Source organism: Poecile atricapillus, chromosome 2 (genome assembly GCF_030490865.1).
Source record: "Poecile atricapillus isolate bPoeAtr1 chromosome 2, bPoeAtr1.hap1, whole genome shotgun sequence".
In the NCBI taxonomy this organism is placed as follows: domain Eukaryota; kingdom Metazoa; phylum Chordata; class Aves; order Passeriformes; family Paridae; genus Poecile; species Poecile atricapillus.
Genome location: NC_081250.1, coordinates 18,367,875 through 18,387,580, shown reverse-complemented (window position 1 = coordinate 18,387,580; position 19,706 = coordinate 18,367,875). Strand labels below are relative to the sequence as shown.

At 36.8% G+C, this 19,706-nt stretch overlaps 1 protein-coding gene across 1 annotated transcript in view; it reads left to right on the top strand.

Moving 5' to 3' along the window:
- Nucleotides 1–18,531, top strand: part of SPAG6 (sperm associated antigen 6) — a 34,085-nt gene extending 15,554 nt beyond the window's left edge. The window contains exons 5-11 of the mRNA XM_058831971.1: nucleotides 5,627–5,832; nucleotides 6,691–6,864; nucleotides 9,226–9,378; nucleotides 11,700–11,891; nucleotides 13,082–13,198; nucleotides 15,953–16,098; nucleotides 18,288–18,531. Coding sequence (XP_058687954.1) covers nucleotides 5,627–5,832; nucleotides 6,691–6,864; nucleotides 9,226–9,378; nucleotides 11,700–11,891; nucleotides 13,082–13,198; nucleotides 15,953–16,098; nucleotides 18,288–18,354 — 1,055 coding nt within the window. The 3' untranslated portion in view covers nucleotides 18,355–18,531. The remainder of the gene's footprint in view (nucleotides 1–5,626; nucleotides 5,833–6,690; nucleotides 6,865–9,225; nucleotides 9,379–11,699; nucleotides 11,892–13,081; nucleotides 13,199–15,952; nucleotides 16,099–18,287) is intronic.
- Nucleotides 18,532–19,706: the final 1,175 nt, after the last annotated feature.

Genomic DNA, 19,706 nt, shown 5'->3' with positions numbered 1-19,706 from the left:
TTTCTTTGTTTTTTAATCAATACAGAATGTTGGACTGCAGAAGGCATGGGGGATTCCCCTTTCCCACTTAGAGGGTTAGCTTACTGGGAGAGTCTCCAAACTTGTTAGCACCTTTTTAACAGACTGCATTTTCTGGGGAGCAAATTAATTCTTGGGGCACCTCTGTGGTAATGATCTTACATCATATGGTCATCAGGATTGAATTCCACTCTTGGTGAAAAATAATTGTTCCTTCCATCTGTAGGGTATTTATTTAAATATCAAAAGTGTTCAATTGTATAAATGTGTGTAGTGTGTGTGTCTGTGTTACTCTTAACATAAACATTTCTGCAGTTTTGTTATGTCATTAAATCAATATTGAGTCGCTTCAATTGCCCTTCATGCTATTCACTGCATGAATGCTGACTGAGCTTTAGGGTGATCCAGTTCACTCTCTGACAGCATTGTCTGCAAAGATGGAGGTGATGTGGGGCTATTGAAGACAACAAATTCCTTGTACAAATTTTTATTCCATGGTTATGAATAATTTATTCACTGATGGTGAATGGGTGCATACCTTATGTCAATTTACAACAACAATAAGAACAGTGGCCTCAGAAATTAGGTTGAAATTGTGAGTGCTACCAAGCTGCAAGCATCAGGACATAGACAGATCACTAGATGTAATCAGTAAAAACCCCTGAATGCTAACAAAAGCCCACCAAAAGATCCCTGAAAAAAATGCCCAGCTACAGCCAATTTAGGGGGATTTACCTGCCTCTATAACACAGTCACAGGATGTCTCTAAAATCATTATTTAAAGTAAAGGAGTTATACTGCAAAAAGATCATTCTGTGCATCATATGTTTCTTACACTGGTACAAACATGCCTTTGCAACATGATGTTTTTGGAGATGTGATACGAAGATAGAGAAATGGGATACGAAGACTTCTTGTCAATAGCTGGTGTTAATGTTCAAGAAAACTCTGGATTAGACTGACATGCTCCTGTTGACAAAATTTGCTGGTTATGATTTTCTGTCATTGACTTTCTGTGGACACATAATGCAGCTTTACCTTCAAAAATAGAGCTGGGTGTGAAATCGTTTCCCCCAGCCACAAAAGGTTTTTCAGTTTCAAAAATTATTACAGCTCTGAACTGGGACAATATTAAGACAAGATTTTTTTTCTCTCTCCTGAAAAGACTGGGGGTACAGAGATTTGTTTGCCCCAGCAAGAAAAGTTCAATAATTAGGCTAAATCTCTGGGATTAAAGTCATGATCTGTTTTAGGCAGGATGTGAACCTCTGTCTTCATGAGTGCAGTCTAAGTCTCCTGGCATTCAGTGATAACTGCAATGGTGAGGGTCTCTGCTTTTAAACAGAAATTACATCCATGACCCAGTAAAGCTACTAATAACTGCACTGTGTGTTCCCATGAAAAGACTTCCATTTTGGGAAATTGAAGCTTTCCCCCTCCTTCCCCGTGATGAAAACACTCTCTGCTTAGCAAGTGGCTTCATACAGAATCTCTTAAAATGCAGTTCTTCTGTGAACAGATGTCTCCAGAAGGCTTGTGAGACTTTAGGTCAAGACAAATGTCTCATGATGTTTCAAGATGCTAGAAATCTTGCCAGGTCAGATTCCAAAATTTAGAAAGTGCTTTTGCAGTTCTGTTCTTTGTTTCCCTTTGAGTTGAATTTCAGATACTGATTTTACTCCAAAGTGTACAAATCAGTGTGCTGTGATTTTGCCATTCATTATTTCTACTATTTGCATTTAAAAAGAACTGTAAATGTTTCAAATACCACAAATGGCATCAGGTCCATGCAAAATACTTTGTAACATTTTATTTATATTCATTTAAAGTGCAAAATTGTTTTCTTTGAAGTATATAGATAATTTGGCTTTCCATTTTCTTTGTCTGCATTAAAGGTGTAATTTATTAATTGCCTCATACCTGAGTCTGACCTCCATCCTCCTGGTGAAAGGTTTTCCCACTGGTTCCAGTGGAATCTTTAGTGCTGTGGTTGTAGTGGCCTGCATAAACCTCTGATTTTGAAGTGCAGCCTTTGGGCTACTTGAATTAGTCTTTCTATATGGCCATAAGGTGATCATACAGTCCTCAGAAAAATACAGTATTGGTGGTTGTTTTTGTCAAAACCTGTTGTTTCCTGTGGATGCAGCTGCTACCACAGCAAGGTCTGTTTGAGAACCCTGATCTGAACTGAAACTTGCATTTCCTTCCAATTAGGGGTTTTGCTGCTGCTCTGCTATGGGGATATAATATTGTATATTGTCAATATAATACTGGACTGATTTTCTTTCTCTGGGGACAACCTGGACATTCACTTTCTCACCTTCATCTTTTTTGTCTTCATCTGGTTTTTTTAATCCATACTATTATTGCCAATGTGTTAATATTAATAGGGTTTTTTTTTTTTTTAACACCTTAAACTAGTTTAGAATAATCCTGTAAGACTTCCCATTGTTTTCAGTGGATATGTAGGATCTTGAATCCACTTTGTTGGCTTTCCCCTCTTTCTGATGACATAAACCCATGATGAGTCTTCAACTTACTTTGAATTAATGTTTTCATCCCTGATGAGTACTTTTGTATCGAGACAAACCAGTGCAAGTGTAGTACAACTTGTAGAAGTTGTACTAGAAGGCATCTCAGACTCCAAAATCTGTCTTTGCTAGTCTTTCTTCTACATCCCTTTGAGTCTTGTCTGCAGTATCTCCACTTGCTAAAATCTTCCTCATGTAGATCTGGTGAAAGCAATTAATTTATGGTCAGTTTTGAGCCACAGTTCTCTTGTGTCTGAACATACAGAGTTCAATTTCCTACTTCCATTCACATAGGCAGAAGTTCAAATTTATCATCATGTACTTGGACAAGTTCCTTCCGTTCTACCCCAATGTGAGTTCCAAGCCTGTGGTTTTCATAACCTTCTGTGAAATTAAATGAAGTTCATACACTAGCTTTTCTCTACTGTCTTTCTCCTCTGCAGGTATGGGTCTTGTCTTTACTCTTATAATACAGCCTTGGTATAGTATTTGGAAGAGTATTTTTGTAATTTGTTTCAGTTATTTTAATTTTTCTGACAGAATATTTGGTTTTAAAAATTTCTTATATCCGAGTTTGTTTTTGCCTCCATCTCCTTCTCAGTCTAATTTTTTTCCCACCATTGTCTGTGTTTCTAATTGGATGGCAAAGTTTCATGAATCCTTTGGTGTATAATCTGCATTAAAGATGTTCTCCAAGTAGGAAGGTTAACTGAGTCTTTTTTTGAGGAAAATAACCAAACCAACCTACAATTTATAATAGAATCATTAATACTTGGAATTGTAATTTTGGGCTGAATTTGCAGAGAAACACAATGGGAAATACTGTATTTCCTTTCTTCCCTGCCTCAGCTTTTCTGTTTTTCTGACAGTCCATTTATTACTTGTCTCTCTTGACACATGGCCCAGCCCTCCATGTGGTAAGTTATTAGCCATGAACCTTATAAACACCAGTGGAAGAAAAACCATTTAATTACCCATGACCAACAGTAACCATCAGTATTTAAATGATATCAGACTTCTAACAGCAAGAGCTGATCTAAATTGAATCAGATTTAGTTTGCTCTTTTGAAATAACTTTTACGGTTACTTTAGCATGCCTGAGCATAGCTGTGACCTGAAAGTACTGCTCTTTCTGTCCCTGCTTGAACTTCACGATTTTAGCTCATAAAACGTCAAAGAAGCTCATTCTTCTAGCACCTTGTCCCTCTTGACATCAGGTTCTTGATATTAGCATTTCCCAGCAGACTGTGGGCAAGGAGCTGGTTGAAGTTCTGAGGCACAGTCAGAGGAGTTAATCTGGACTGTTGGTCAGTAGATCACCATGTATTCCACTTGGTCAGGGCACAGCAGCAAAACACAATCTGAGGAAACCCAGCATGGCTTTCTCCATGAAAAGCTGACTGTAGCTTATACCACTTATATTGATCTGTTCCTTTTCAGATTTTTTACATACATTTCAGGTACATTTTACTTCAGATTTTTAAAACTGAAGATGCAGCATTTGAATTTTGCTGAAATCTTATGATTTGTGTATTTTGAGGATGCATGCACTACATCTTCAGTCAAATATTTATTTGAAAAATGAACTTTGTAGAGTTAATTTTACAGATTCACAGAATGTTTTGAATTGGAAGGGACCCACAAGGATCGTCAAGTCCAATTCTTAAGTAAAAGGCCTGTACAGGGGTTGAACCCACAACTTCGCTGTTATTAGCACTATGCTCTAGCCAACTAAGGGTATTGTATTAGTTTAAAAATTACTGCACAATTTATTTTTTTTATGTAATATTTATATTTTCTTTAAAATATTGTATCATAAAGTAACATACAGTGTAAATATTTGACTTATCACATGTATTGCAGTGTGTGACTATAACTCACTAATTGAAAACAAATCTGGTTTGGAACATTATTTGGATATTAACAACGTAATGATGACATGACTTACAGATTTCATGAAAAACTATATTAGTCTATGTATATTTAATGAAGTATGCTGTATTTTTCTTAGTATGAAAATCTCTTTATGGATGGACTATAAATCAAAAGCTAAGTTAGAGTCTTGAAATACAACAGCCATATGTTGCCATGGTACTGTAAGTCAAGATAAATGTTAAAGATAATAATGGATATGCATAATAAGGTGTAGCAAAACTGAACGAAGAACGTAATAGATTATTGAATCCCCTGTGGTTTTTACCACTTTTTCAACACTATTTTAAAATAGCACGACTTGGTTATAATATAAATTTCGCTTCTGATATCCAGTAATTCTCATTTTAGGACTGTGATTAATGCTGCATACTCAGAGAGAGCTAATGAATTTCTAATAGTGTAATTTTTGTCCATGTCAGCTAATCACATGCTCAGATTTATTTTTTTTTTTTTGTTTAAGGTGCAGTTAGTTAAAGATATTGTGCTAATCTCAGACACACAATACCACTGATGATATTTCTCATTTGTATGATTGTGTATAATAATATTTTCTTGTCATTAAAGTATAAATTCTGTCTCATCCTATGCACGGTAGCAAAGACTAGTTTTGATCAGCAAGTTCCATTTTTACAATCTTTTATGTAAGAGAAGTCTTTTATGCATGTTTTTTGTATTTTTGTTTTTGGCATTTGATCTATGCTAATATCTGCTTATCATTTAAAGAGGGTAAAATGCTCTCTAATTAGCTGGTTGATAAAATTTTGGTACTTTGGCTTTCTGTGTTGTTGTTAGCCATGCATAAAATGCTTTCCTATTGATCAGTGTAGAATAGCCAGGGTTTAAACAGCTGACATCTGCTTACTTTAAAAAAAGAAAAAGAAAACAGAATAACAAACCATTTCAGCCTAATCTACCTCAAATGTGTGCATGTAAATGGGGGTCCATCTATTGACCTGCATTCTTTTCAGTTGTGGATTGGTCCACACGGTTTATGAAACCAGGAGGGCTGATTTGAAATGCAGATGTCGAGACAGTGAACTACACCCTCCCCTTCTTCCTTTGCTGTATCTGTCAGGGTGAAAAATGGCTTGCACAAGGGTCAGTCACCCATACTCACTTAATTACTTTCCTTGGACCTACAGAACTGTCACAAGCTGTGGTGGATGCAGGCGCTGTTCCTCTTTTAGTGCTCTGTATCCAAGAGCCAGAAATTGCTTTGAAAAGGATTGCTGCTTCAACTCTCAGTGATATTTCAAAGCATTCTCCAGAGTTAGCACAGACAGTAGTGGATGCAGGAGCTATCGCTCACTTAGCTCAGATGATCTCGAACCCTGATGCTAAACTGAAGGTACATTTAATTTTTTTTTTTTAATCTCCATTATACCAGTCATTACTTGAGATTGTATCAAAGACATGGATGTGCATATTTATTTGGAAGCTCTTGGTTTGGGTGTTAACAAAATGTAACTATGTAGTTAGTGACAAAGAGTTCGGAACATATTTACAGATTTAGCCACTGGATATAAACTGCAGCTCTGTGAAGAACAGCCAATCTAATCTTTTAAGTGAGTAGTATGGGGTTTTTTTAGAAAGATATACTGTACGAAGAATGCAACAGATACTTGTAATAGATAAAATTTGCACATTTCAGTTACAAAAAAGATTTTGCATACTAAAGATTATACGATAAGCCAGTTAATAGTGAACTTATTGTATTTTTGAATGTGCTATCTGATGTGAATAGCTGTTGTCAAAGGTTTAATCACCAGCGTTTAATTGACAAAAAAATTGTCTCTTATTATAAATTCTCTGTCTTACTCTACCAAACAGAAGACAACATAAAAATGCCACAAAAATTTCTTAATATAAGATCTGACAGATTCAATTTATGTAAATAAAAATACTTTCTATAGATTTTACTAATTTTTAAATTACTGTTTTAAATGGTGTGTATATATATTTTCTTTTTTAATACATACAAGCTTGAATGGGATAAAACAAAAGAGAAACTTTTATTCAGGAACCAGCGAATGTTCTGTGCCATTATATTTGTGCATGAATTGACTCAGTGAATTGTAAAATAGCTGTAATTGTTTTCCCTATCCTGCTTTGTTTTCCTTGATGCAATAGATTTTTGTGTGCAGGGGGAGTGTGTGTTGTGGGATGTTTGTATACTATTGATTTTATAACAATTTTTATTTACTAGCGTCAGGTGCTGTCAGCTCTAAGCCAAATAGCAAAGCATTCAGTGGATCTTGCAGAGTTGGTGGTTGAAGCAGAAATTTTCCCAGTTGTGCTCACATGCCTGACGGACTCAGATGAATATGTCAAGAAAAATGGTGCAACTTTAATTAGAGAGATAGCAAAGCATACGCCTGAGGTAAAACCTTGAAAATGCAAATACAAGGTCATATCATTAGATTTTACACTTTAAATAAAATACAGGATTATTCTGTCATTTGCTTTTCGAAAGGGAGGGCAATTGGCTGTTTGGCATGTTCATTGGAAAATATGGAAATGCTTGCTGATATTATGAGATGTGTATTGAATATGAATTGGGTTAGGAAACTGGGAATCATAAAATGTATACCTAGCTACTTCATTCTATGAGATATCAGCACAGAGAGGGAGGTCTTGGCTGACAGTACTGTCAGTCCTAGATATTAAAAACATTATGAGAAAAGCCTCACAGAAGTCATGATACCAGCTAATAAATTGCAAGATCATCCTTTAACAATAATAGACAGCGTGTATATTTTTAAAAATCTTCAGGGGTGCTGGGATCACATTTTAATTATTTTTCCAATGACAGCAAAGGTCAAAAATTCTCTTATTTATTATTAACTTGATGGTAACTTGAGTTTGTAATTTGAGTTTGAGCATTTACAGTGTTTTTGCCCATAGGAAGGTGGGGATGTTTGGCAAAGTCAATACAAAATAATAGGAAAACCATATAATTACAACTATGTTAATCTGCCAGACCACAGAGATAATTAAAAGGCTCTAAATGTGACTTTGGAATGAAATATAAGCCATGTATTTGTGGAACACGCTAATGCTGAGCATAGTAATTTCAAAATCACAATACTAACAACTGAGAAGTGTTTAAACACGAATGTTGTGCAGTTTCTTCAGCCTGCCAGTCTTTAAGCTGGTGATAAAAGTTTACAGTCTTGGCTCATTTCCTGCTTTCTCTCTGTACCTCATGGGCAATGCAACTTCACATCCTCAAAAAAGTAAAGAGATTATCATTATCAAAAAGTGACCCTAGAGTCAGAAGCCAGAGACCAAACTCAGGATCACAGGTAAAGTCAGAAGAGCTGCTGGCACCAGATCCTCCATGCAAGAGAGACTGGCCATGCTAGCAGCTCTCCAAAGGAGCAGTAGGAACTATCTTGGTGACTCCCAATGGGAAGTCACAATCCATGTCTGATTTCAGAGTGACAAAGATGTCTGTCCAGCTCTGGGAATTCTATTCAAGCAACACACGTTGCAGCAGAGACAGGCTGGCAAATGGTATTTCTAGAGGATTTGGCTGTGCCATTTGAGACTGATGGCTTTTGGATCTCAGCTCTCTATCTGCATATGCAGAAAAATTGATGTGAAGGTCAGCAGCAGAGGGACTTAGAGCGAGGGCTGAGGGACACAGCAGGAGCTCTGCACATCCAGGTGCACATGGCTGTGTCCAGACATAGGACTTGGTTTCCACTGGCTCTAATTCACAGTCATGAATAGATTTTCCTAAGTACTCACTGAAAATTTCATCTGGTTGTTTCATGAAGAGAACAATCCCCTTTTAAAGGCTTTAAGACAGAGTTGGATTTCATATTTATATAAGTCAACTGGATTGGGAATTCACATGCCTCAGTTTTGTTCATTTTATTCTGAGTTTCAAGAATATGTTCCTTTTGCTTTGGAATCTATAGGGAGAATGGGATATATCTAAAAATGTGGAAGAAAATAATAATAGTAATAATATGAAATAGTTTATACTATGCCTTATTGATATCATACATATTCTAATACTGTCCCTCAAGTGATGTGAGAAGTTTGCTTTTGGTAGAAACCCAAGTTGCATAGCTTGATTGTCATTTATAAGCAAGGCTATGTAATTCGGCATTCTGGGCAGACTCCATTACCCATCAAGGGTGTTCCCTGGACACTTCCCTCAGAGCATGCTAACATGGCAGAATGGTCCAGCCCAAGTCGGTTTTGCACATCCAGAACCGTTGTCCTTGGCTTCATGCCTCAGCATGAGGATCCACAAAGGATTTTATGCCACAGAGGTAATTTAGAATGCAGGTGGGAGGAGGAATGGGCCTTTTCCTCTGTCACTGCACAGAACATAGGATGTTAGTTTGGGAGTGAGGGGGCACTAGAGTGAAATAGTATCTGGCTCAGTAGGTGCATCTTCAAGATCAGTCATGTGATAGGCTGTCATTGGCACATTTCTCTGGTGTGTGATGATGGAGTTGAGAATATGTCATTCCATGCTATATGGCATCAAGGATTCAGAGCCCTGCTTTCCTTGCAGTAAAGTCAATCAAAAACACAGCAGCAAATTATCTTCATTCCTGAAAACTTGATGTGGCACTTAGTTCCCAACAGTCTGTATGATACATCACTCTTATTCCAACTTTATTTTGTTAAACAGGAGCAATACATTAAAAGGCTTCTCTGATGTGGTACTTTATGCCTGTTGATACTTCACAGTATCTAATCTCTTCTGTTTATCTTTCAGCTTTCACAGTTTATAGTAAATTCAGGTGGAGTTGCTGCTGTGATTGATTGTATTGGCAGCTGCAGAGGGACTGTCAGGCTGCCTGGCATCATGACACTTGGCTATGTGGCAGCTCATTCGGAGAACCTGTCAATGGCAGTGATTGTCTCCAAGGTTAGCTATCATTTTGTTGTCTTCCTGTAGTTCTTCAGCAGTATTCTTTGGTACAGATACAAATTAACATAGGCAGAGAATGTATTTTGTGACAGGATTATATACTTGCTCTCTATGAATGCACTTTCTCCTAGTATTGCTGCTTTCTGTGACCGAAATTATGTGGCAGCCTGATAAAAGGGTGTCTTTATGGTGTTGAACCTTTTACAAAACATCCTGGATTAGTTGGTATTACAATGCATGATTCTTCTGTGTTGCAATTGCATGGGTACACAAAATAAGTCACTGAATTTCTGTAGTCTGATTACTCTTAAATTGTGTATTTGTGGTTGCACCAAAAGCTTTTTTGGAACATTTATGTTTAATGGTGTGTTCTTCACTGTACTAGCGTGACTCTGCCAGTACTGCTAGAGTATCTTGTAACAGCAATCTTCAGGCTTGAAGAGACCTCAGTTTCCAATGTAGTGTGGTTTGATTCAGTTTTGCAAGTGACATTTCAAATAAGTAAAGTTGTACATTTTCAGGTTTAAATAAATTCTGCTGGGCAATGATATAGAAAAGGGATGATTTGCAATGTTTGCAATAGGTGAAATTAGTGCCTGGTTTAGTAGTCTGATGTGAATAATGCTAACTAATGATAGAAGGAAGAAAGCAATTTCACTAACATTTTTGACCCATTTTCACACTATGTCAGTCGTTTAAAACATTTATATGAGTGGAAAAACAAAACAATATAAACAAAGGAACACAAATATCTTCTAGTGGAAATGCAAGTTGAAAAATGGAAGTTGCTACAACATAATATAGTATGCAGGGAAAGGAGGAATGATAAAAAAAATGCTCTTCTGTATTTTAAAACTGAAGAAATATATGCTTTTTTCTTGCCGTCTCTGGAGGCCCTTCTTCTCTGGATATCTGTGTCTTTCCACTTTCACAGATGCCTAGAGCAAATATGCTCCTGCTGTTGAGTGCTTGACATTAAGTGGGATGAAACCAGGATTAAGTTCTGGAGGAAGCCCCTAAGTTAGATTTTTGAAGAATCATAATAATTCCTATTATAACTGAATGAAACTGCTGTGAGAGCTGTTGTAGGGATCGGGACAAACTTTGATGAAATTAAATATATTAATGAATGATCCACAAAAGAAATAATAATAAACCTGAATAAACCCAAAATCCATTAAAAAAACCCCAAACTGCTTCAGGGGAAATTAAGCTTGTGGAGTGGTACGTATGCTGAGGATGAGACTTGGTAAACTGGAACCATTTGAAAGAAATGCACTATGGCATAACCACATGCAATTAGACACTGATGATATTATGATATAAAGTCATAGTTCCATTCCATGGTACTCTATCCTGGAAAGGATGTATTTTGAACAATGATTTTTGGGATCATACTGGACAAACACTTCATTGTGATCTTTTGCTGTAATGCAGTGGCAAAACCTGCCACAATTTAGTCCTTTGTGGTATGAAAGAATAGAAGATGAAGCATTACTGGAAAAGAGAAGTTAATCTATTTGTTGTAGTAATATATATAGTTCCACTGTCTTTATTTGAAAAGTATCTTGGGGAAAAAACCCAAAACAACGAAGCAGAAAACTGTGCAGAAAAGAGTAAAGAAGGATTCACGGGATGGAGAAAAAGGTTTTTGGGAGAGAGGTTTAGTAGCCTTGTCTCACCTAAAGTAGCATGAGATGTTTCCTGTTGGAGTATTTGGCATAAAATACCAGCTACTAAGCAGTTGTGGAGAACTGAACCAGAGCAACTTTAGTAACAGCTGGATGTGAGATCTCCATCTTTGATGTCTGCAAATCAAGAGTTGAAACCCTTCTTGAAGTGATTGGGTGAGTCAAACATGAACCACTGGACTCAAAAAGAGGTTGATAAGTTGAAATTTAGTGCTGTGGATAGTAAAAGAGAAAGACTCAGTGATTGAGCCCTTCTGGTCTTAAACTGATTTCATAGAATCATAAGCACTCAAATTCTTTTATTTTCAGTTTGAGAAAAACTGCCACCTTTACTCAGTACAGCCTGAATTATGTTGTGTATTCTTTTTATACCTTAAATTTGCATGCTTATTCAAACTGCTTTCTGACTTAGAACATTGAATCTGTTTATTTTTAACTATATTTATTAAGATGTATTAAAAATTCTTGCTAATCATGATGCTGTAAAAATATGGCATCACTAGCGTGCATTCTCTTACAGCTTTTTTTAGAAGAGTGTAAATAGAGAAACATTTTCTAACTATCTGTATCTGTTTTGCACTCCCTGGTCTACATTTGTAAAGGCTGTGCTTTTGATTAATGCTGCAGGGAATACCACCACTGTGTGTCTGCTTGATAGAAGAACATGAAGATCATATTAAGGCAGCAGCTGCTTGGGCCTTGGGACAGATTGGAAGACACAGTGCTGAGCATGCACGTCATGTTGCAGTAGCAAACGTGCTGCCCACGCTGCTCGATGTCTTTATGGACACACACAGCTCAGAAGATCTTAAAGTGAAAGCAAGTAGATTTGTAGTATTTGCAGTATGGTGTATTAATTGTAATCAGGAGGTTTAAATGCTTAAGAACTACTAAATGATATGTGTTTTTGTTGTTGCTCACTGAGTCACAACTTGCCAGGGTGCAGAGTGTCTGAAGGCTGTGTCATTTATTAGGGGACTGGCTGGTCCTAATACATGTGCATATGGTATATACCAAATCATATGCTGTAGCTACCACAGTCTAATCCCTTACTTTTTTCCAGTTTAGATCAGAGTTGCATAGACCCATAAATGTTGTAATTTCTTGTGACTCATCTCTAATTATCCATTTCTGTTTTTGCAAGTACAAGCTCTTGTAGAAAATGTTACAGTCCTTGTAATAATTTTGCCTACATTTTTATCATTATAATTAAACTGTAACAGCTAATCAAGGCTCTGCTCTTTAAAACATGCAACTGCCCACGTTTAGGGCCTTTCCTTGTGTGAGAGCTAGCAGAGTTGTAGTGCAGTAAAGTGTATTTCTGAGCAACAGTAAGTGAGCCAACAGAAGAGTGTAATAGGACAGGATATGATCCCCCATGTTGCACTGTGCTTCTGTACATTCCACTGAAATACCACATTCCAGATATGTAAAGTAACTTTTATATAGTAATTTCCCAAAAATGTTGAAGCCAAATTACCTGTACCTGTAATCCTGCCCAAAAAGGTCACTACTACATATCAGTCAAGGTTGAGTTTGTTTTCAGAAATATGCACCAATGCAAAATTGTTTCACTCTCTCTTTTCCCCCCTGCCTGGACAGTACTGCACTTTGCTATCCCAGACCAGCAGCCTCTCCTAGTAAGCCACTTCTAAAATACAATCTTTTAAAATGTGTTTTGATTTAACTTTCTTATTATGTTAGAGTACTTCAATTTACCTAAAGGGTCTACTCCAGCTTTCATTATAGTCAAAGGAAGATTGCCATTACTTTGACTGTAGATAATATAATAATAATATGATGCACTGTAGGTTTTGAGATTTAATAATTCTAAGTAAAGAATTGATTCTTCATTAAGTGACCTGATAGATATCATAGTTTCTATTCAGAAATTGCTCATTGAAAATTCTGATCAATTTGCTTTTTTGGTCAGACTTCAGTGATATATATGAATTCTTGTTGTTTTCATTGATATCTTACTAGTGAAAGTTTATTTTTCATTTCAATAGACTAAGAAAGCTTTAAAGAACATTCTTCAGAAATGCACACATTTTCCAGCACTTGAACCACTGCTTCATGACGCCCCTCCCAGTATTATGAAGTATATTATTGGGCAGTTTAGTAAGGTAAGAAAAAGCTCTGCTTGGTGAGTAATATGTTAATTGCTAATTATTTCCCATACAGCAAGGAAGCTATCTTTCCAAAGAAGAAGTCACTCTAAAGGTGTGTCATTGTTTTCTCAGGATCCTCAAGCATCCCCTTCAAAGCAGTTCTTTTGTCTGATACAGCTGGATACTGTTTCATTTGGAATCTGCCATAATTCATCCTAAAACTGGGAAAACAGTTTCTTATAAGCAAGGTGTTTTTTTCTTCCGTGCCCCTTGAGATTAAGTGGAATATTAACTCACGTGCAAATATTTTTGCTGAGCCAATGTATCACATAAATCCCAGTCACATCTGTTTTAGATAAACTACAAGCTGTCTGTACAGGAGTGACTTAAGTCAGATATTTTACAATAATATAAAGGCTTCACTCCTTTTATCTTGATTAATTTTCAGTCTCAAATAAGTGTAAAAATTCCAAATTTTTTCTCATCCCTTTCAAAATTTTGAAAGTTAGTTGTAAAATACATTGTTGATTTGAATGCAGCATGTAAAATTGATACAATTTATTCAAAGTATTTAAAATTTGTAAGTAATTGCTAACTAATTGGGAGAATTGCAGCGTCAGTCATGTTCGTGGTGGGAATCCTGTTCAACTCTAGACTGTGTTTTGTGCAATACTCTGTGGTGTAACCTGTTAGCAGGGTGTACCAAGCTCTGTTGGTGAGATGTTCTTTCTGGAAATGGCCAAGTAAAACACTCTTGATACTCAGCTCTTATTATGACAGATCTGGAAGCACTGCTGTTGGTTATGCAGATTCCTGATTACGTTGCCACAGTTTAATTTCTCCTGTCTTCTTTCTAAGGCTGTTCAAAGACTGGAGATTTGCACAGAATCCAGTCCCTTTTGCTTCTCTGTTCTGACTGGAGCTATTAATGAGCCAAGTGCATAACAATTAGTTATCCAGTGTGTATTTGGACGTTGCTTGCTATTGAAATGGTTTTGTGCCCTTCATATCAGCTGATATTTTGTTTTGTTTCATTTTTCTCCTTTGCCTGTACATTATTAAACTGTACTTGTTTGGCATTTGCTCTTCTGAAGTATACTCTTAAAATTAAGTTCTCTGTAGTAAAAGAATTTTTCTCTCCTGTAGCATAGCTTGGGCATTTCCTCAGAGCTGTGGTCTGTTACTTCTGTTTGCTTATTTATGGTACAGTAAAAGCCTTATTTCCAAGCTGTGCTTCAAAATGGGGTGCTATTTGTTTTTCGTGCTGGACTGTGCATTTTAGCATTAGCATTTTCAGGGTTTGTGCAATTCTGTGCTGTCTCAGGTTGGACTGGGGGAAGGAACTGTGTCTCAGAGGTACTCTCTCTCTCTTTAGGGCCCCTTCCAAGAGAGTTTTCTGCTGTCTTCTCCAGCCTGGAAGTCACAGTGTGGAGGAGGAAGGCAGGGAAAGGGCCATATCCTGTCTCCTTGCTAGTTCCTCCTTGGCAATTCTTGTTGTGGGAGATATGTGAAAACAGACGTCTGTTCAGTTCCCACAACAAAAAAAAAAATCACAGTTCTTCCTGACACTTCTGTGGAGCATATAATAGCGAGAAGTCTCTGTGCTCTCCTGCTTTTTCTTTACCTGTCTGTTAATTTTGTACAGCCCAGAGGAACCACAGAAATGAAGGGTGTTTGCCTGTATGCATGGAAGAAATCTTGTTCTTTTTTTTCATCCTTTTATGTATTCCCTTTCTCATTGGAGGCTCTTGTTTTACACTGAAATACAGTCAAATTTATGACTTAATGTCTAACCAGTGTGGAAGCTTAAAAAATTCTTTTACCATCATAATCTGTAAGTCTCAGAGCTGGTTTTAAATGCATCTGGTTTTGCTGTAGGTGCAGCTGACATCTTGCATTATCTTTGTCTTTTTCTCTCTCTATTTTTATTATTATTTTTTAATAATATTGCAGCCCTATGGGCCTATGGACTACATGCTGTCATTCTCCCTTGCCTGGCCCAGCCCCCACCTCCCTTCCTTCATTCCTCCCTCCCTCCCTCCCTCCCTGCCGTCCTCTGGACAGAGCTGCGTATTGGCATCACTCAGGGAGCACAGAATGTTATTGTCTGATCATTTCTGCTTCTCATCCCCTTTGGCTGCAGAAACTTCACATTTTTGCTTTGTGTGTGTGTTTGTAAAAGGCTTCCATGGCTACATAGAGTGTTAAAGGATTTTAATATCTAGGAATTTAATAGTAGCATGTAATGCTTCAAGGCTATATTGTTCACTTGCAACAATTCTCAGTATTGTTTTCATGCACTAATCTATACTAGATCATTATAATGATATAAAATTCAGCTCTACAATTAAACTGTGGGAATTGACATAAAAGACCTGAATAACTTGGTTTAAGTGGAACAGATGCTGTTGTTATTCCATGTTAGTGTTCTGTTTTTATTATCTATTTATTCTCCACAATCTTATTGTCTCTGTAAGAATAATTCAAAAAATATTATTTATGTAAGGATAAATAGTAAATTAATTATTTTTTATATGTTATGTATTAAAGTACATGATAAATTATGTTGTAATCATAAAGGGCTGGCTTATGTTTTTTTTTTCCCCTATACAACTGGCTGTTATAATACAGTAGTCATTACAGATGTTGTTTCTCTGATTTTCCATTTTATCTGTCCTCTGAATTAAAAATAAATAAGCAATATTTGAGCCTAGTGGCATACAGATTAATTCAAAAGATTTTTTTTTTTATATACTATTCTGTGTGTAGGTGTTACCACATGACAGTAAAGCACGTCGTCTCTTTGTAACGACTGGTGGACTTAAAAAGGTTCAAGAAATAAAAGCAGAACCTGGGTCACTTCTTCAGGAATATATCAACACTATTAACAATTGCTATCCAGAGGAAATAGTAAGGTATGGAAAATGAAATGTAAAGAATTCATACTTGTAACATTGTTAGATGTTTTTCACAGGAACAACACAAAGGAAGGATTTAAAATAGCAATTCAACTCCTTTGTGAATTTTGGTTTTAATAAAACCAAAGTGTAACATTCGGTTAATTGCCCCAGTGGTAACACAACCTCTGGACACATATGTTAGAATGCTTTCTCTTTTTGTATTTGGAATCAAATTTCTTTGTCTGTCAACAAAGCCCAAATAATCAGGCTCTTGCAGGAAAGTGTGACAAAAAGTCAGTCCTGCACTGCTCAGATTGAGTCTTAAGTACAACCACTCATATTTATAAAAGTCTGTGTAAAATTTATTTTGGTAACTTACTTGTGGCTTACTTAGGCTCCAGAATACAGGTATCGGTGAATCTCTGCTTGTATCCTTGACTTTTGTAATAGTGTGTCTGAACTAGTGTATTCAGAGGCTCCTTTGAAACTTCCTCTGATGTATAGAGGGTCCAGAGGCTCTCCTGCACAGTTGGTCTGCCCACAGCTGCCCTTCCTCCCTGAGCCTCATCACGAGGCTTAAGTGTTATATAAAAGGACCATACACCAGCTGTCTGCACCAAGTTGAACTTTGCCCTTAATGAATACAGAAACACTATTAAATAGCTTACAGTCAAAATGTCACCATCCTAAATTGTAATAATGAGAGAAATGCCCTCCTAGATTCTAGATATCCATTTACCAGTCCTTCACTCCATCAACACATCAGAAGGATGTTGTACTCATGGACTCCCTCTACAGGCTCTGAAGATCTGCATCATCAATTTTAATTATAGGAGCAGAGTTCTTCAGCTAATAGTAGCTAGAAACTAAGTCTCACAATACGAAGTCCTGTTTGTCTCCACAAAGAAAAGCCAGTGGCTGTCAAATGGGAAAAAGCAAAGTCATAAATTTTATTCTGCAGCTAGTACTTCAGAGGGAAAGAGGAATTTGTTTATGCTATTCTGGATATTAATAATGTTTCTTTGTTATAGCTATTTTTCCCCCTGTAAATGAAAAAAAGAAACTACTCATCTAGCCTGGGATGTAATAAAGAAAAAGGCCCCTTTCAGCATCTCCTGCTTGCCTGTCTGTGCTATTGCCTGAAGTTGGTTGTGCTGCCTGAGGCACAGCAGCTGTGATAGAATCCAGCTCTGGGTTTGTCCTGGAGACCTGTTATTTTAGGCTGTTTGCAGACTGAATACAGTAATGCACTGGAAAGTTAGCTTTACAATCACAGAAGTAATGTGAGGTTTAAAAAGAGTTGAATTATCCAGAAATTATACAGAAAATAAAAATTAAGAAGGTAAATAGATTTTCCTTTAAGGGAAATTTTCCTCTGGGGATTTTTTTGGAGTATATTTTAGGCCTTCATTACATGGAGGTGTGTTCTTCTCTCCTTATAGTTGAAGCTTTCAGGGCTCAGAGGTGGCAATTCACATGCCTGCAAAACTAAAAATACACTGAGATGTATGTTTTTAGAATAATACAGTATTAAACTTCAGATAGTCTTAACCTGGAAAACAAGAACTAAATGCAGCTTAGATGCATTTTGGGTACATGTAGTTGGTTCATTGTGGAAAGCCAGTTAAACGACAGCAGGACAATAATGGCACCAGGGTCCCACTCTAATGAAAACCTACTGGATAATGTCCATCCTTGTGTGGCATTAGAGAGAGAAGGTTTATTTTATTTTCATTCCAGAACCAGTGTCCCTCTCATGGATGTAGACTTCATGTGAATTTTGAGGGTGTGTTCTTATGTCTGACAAACAGCAGCAGACTGTTGTCATTTGTAGCTGACAGTTCTGTGTAAACTCATGCTTTTTTATTAAAGGCCATAATTCCAAAAGAAGCCAACACCTACATTTCTTAGTAAAGACAATGTTTATGGCAGCTGTAGCTGAACCTACCTAAAATGTAGCTGCTCACCTACATGCCCTAAAAGAAGCTAAATGTATTTTTAAAAACCCGACTTCCAAGTGTAAATGATAATGTAAGTTGAAAAGCAGGTTGTTAAAACATTGTAGGGGAGTAACTGTAGAATTTCTTGCCCAGTGTTTAATGCTAGGATTTTTTCCTGATCAGTAGAAATATGCACAGTGTTCCATTACTTTGCACAGAACATGCCTTGTAGTCTAACACACAAACAAAATGTTTCTCTTTCAGGTATTATTCCCCTGGATATTCTGAGATGCTTCTTGAAAGGGTGGAAAATTACCAACCAGTTTTATAAACTTCAGTGTTTTATTAGAGCTGCATTTCACATTTATGCCTTTATGACTGTAATACAAATACAGCTGTTGAAAGCCTTGCTTGATTCTCAAATCTCCTTCTACTGTTTGAACTACTTAAAAAGCTCAGCAATTCCAGCAAGCTGTATTTTGTTCTTTATAAACTTTTTTGTTGCTAAGTTTTTCCTTTTTATTCCTTTTTGTTTTTCTTTAAATTACTACCAGATATTGCCACATATATGAGTGGAATTTCATGCAGGGGTGATGATTTATCACAGAAGCTTTTTTAGAATCAGTCATTTCCTTTTCCTTCCACAAGAAAGGTTTGTTATCTCATTCAAATTTTAGCCTTCTCAGTACTAGTACCATTTTCCCCTTTTGCCTTTGCATATTGTTTAAAGCTTCCCAAGCTTGATGAGGGGAAAAAAGCTGGCCCCTGTGCTTTTTTAAATTATGGAGTTCTTTCTGCACTGAGATACCTCCTAATGCTACCTTTGAGGAAGCAAAGTGTTGTGATTTTACATCTCTAAACATGTTAATAGCAGCTAAACAAAGAAATAATCAGATCTGAAGATGATACAAGGGCTGAATTCTGCATGATATGATAATGTGGTGATCCTGGCCTAGTAGACAATACCTCTTTTACAAAAGTCCTCATAATTAAGGCAGGATTCACTGTGGAGGAAAGGAGCAATACTCTGTTTGGCCTGTGCATTGTTGTTCCTCTTGAGAAGGACAGAATGAACTCAGAACTTCCATGAATGCAAAGGGAAGGACCCTGGGAGCTCTGGTTCTCTGGGGGTCAGCAGCACATTTGTGTGGCTCAGAAGAGAGATTTGCTTGGCTGCAGGAACACTGTTAGAAAAGTTCTGAGCACATTCAGAGGAAATCTGAGGACACTTAGGTCACACTGATTGGACTGATGGGACTAAGGTGGTTTAGGATTTATCCTTCAAGAGCTGAAATAGATGAAGAGTTGAGTTAAAAGACATTTAGAACTTAAGTCTTGAAGCTGCAGATCACATTGACATAGAGGTATGAGCTCTTTCCCATCTGTAGAACATCCTGAAACTATTTTACCTTCTTTTGGAGAGTGAAAAGACTTTTATATTCTGCTTATTCCTCTGGTGTATCACACAGCAAATAACCCTCTTGTCTTCCCTAATATGTAACTGTCATTTACCATTTTTTGTTCTAACAATTTTCCTTTTTCTCATTTGCAGCAGTTTGGGGCAGGGGTGGTGTTTGTGTTTTTTTGTTGTTTTGTTTTTTTTTTTTTAATTTCTCCCAGAGACTACTAAACAGTGTTTCTGGAATGGGATATTGGAATACTGGCAGCCACAAGGAAAGACAA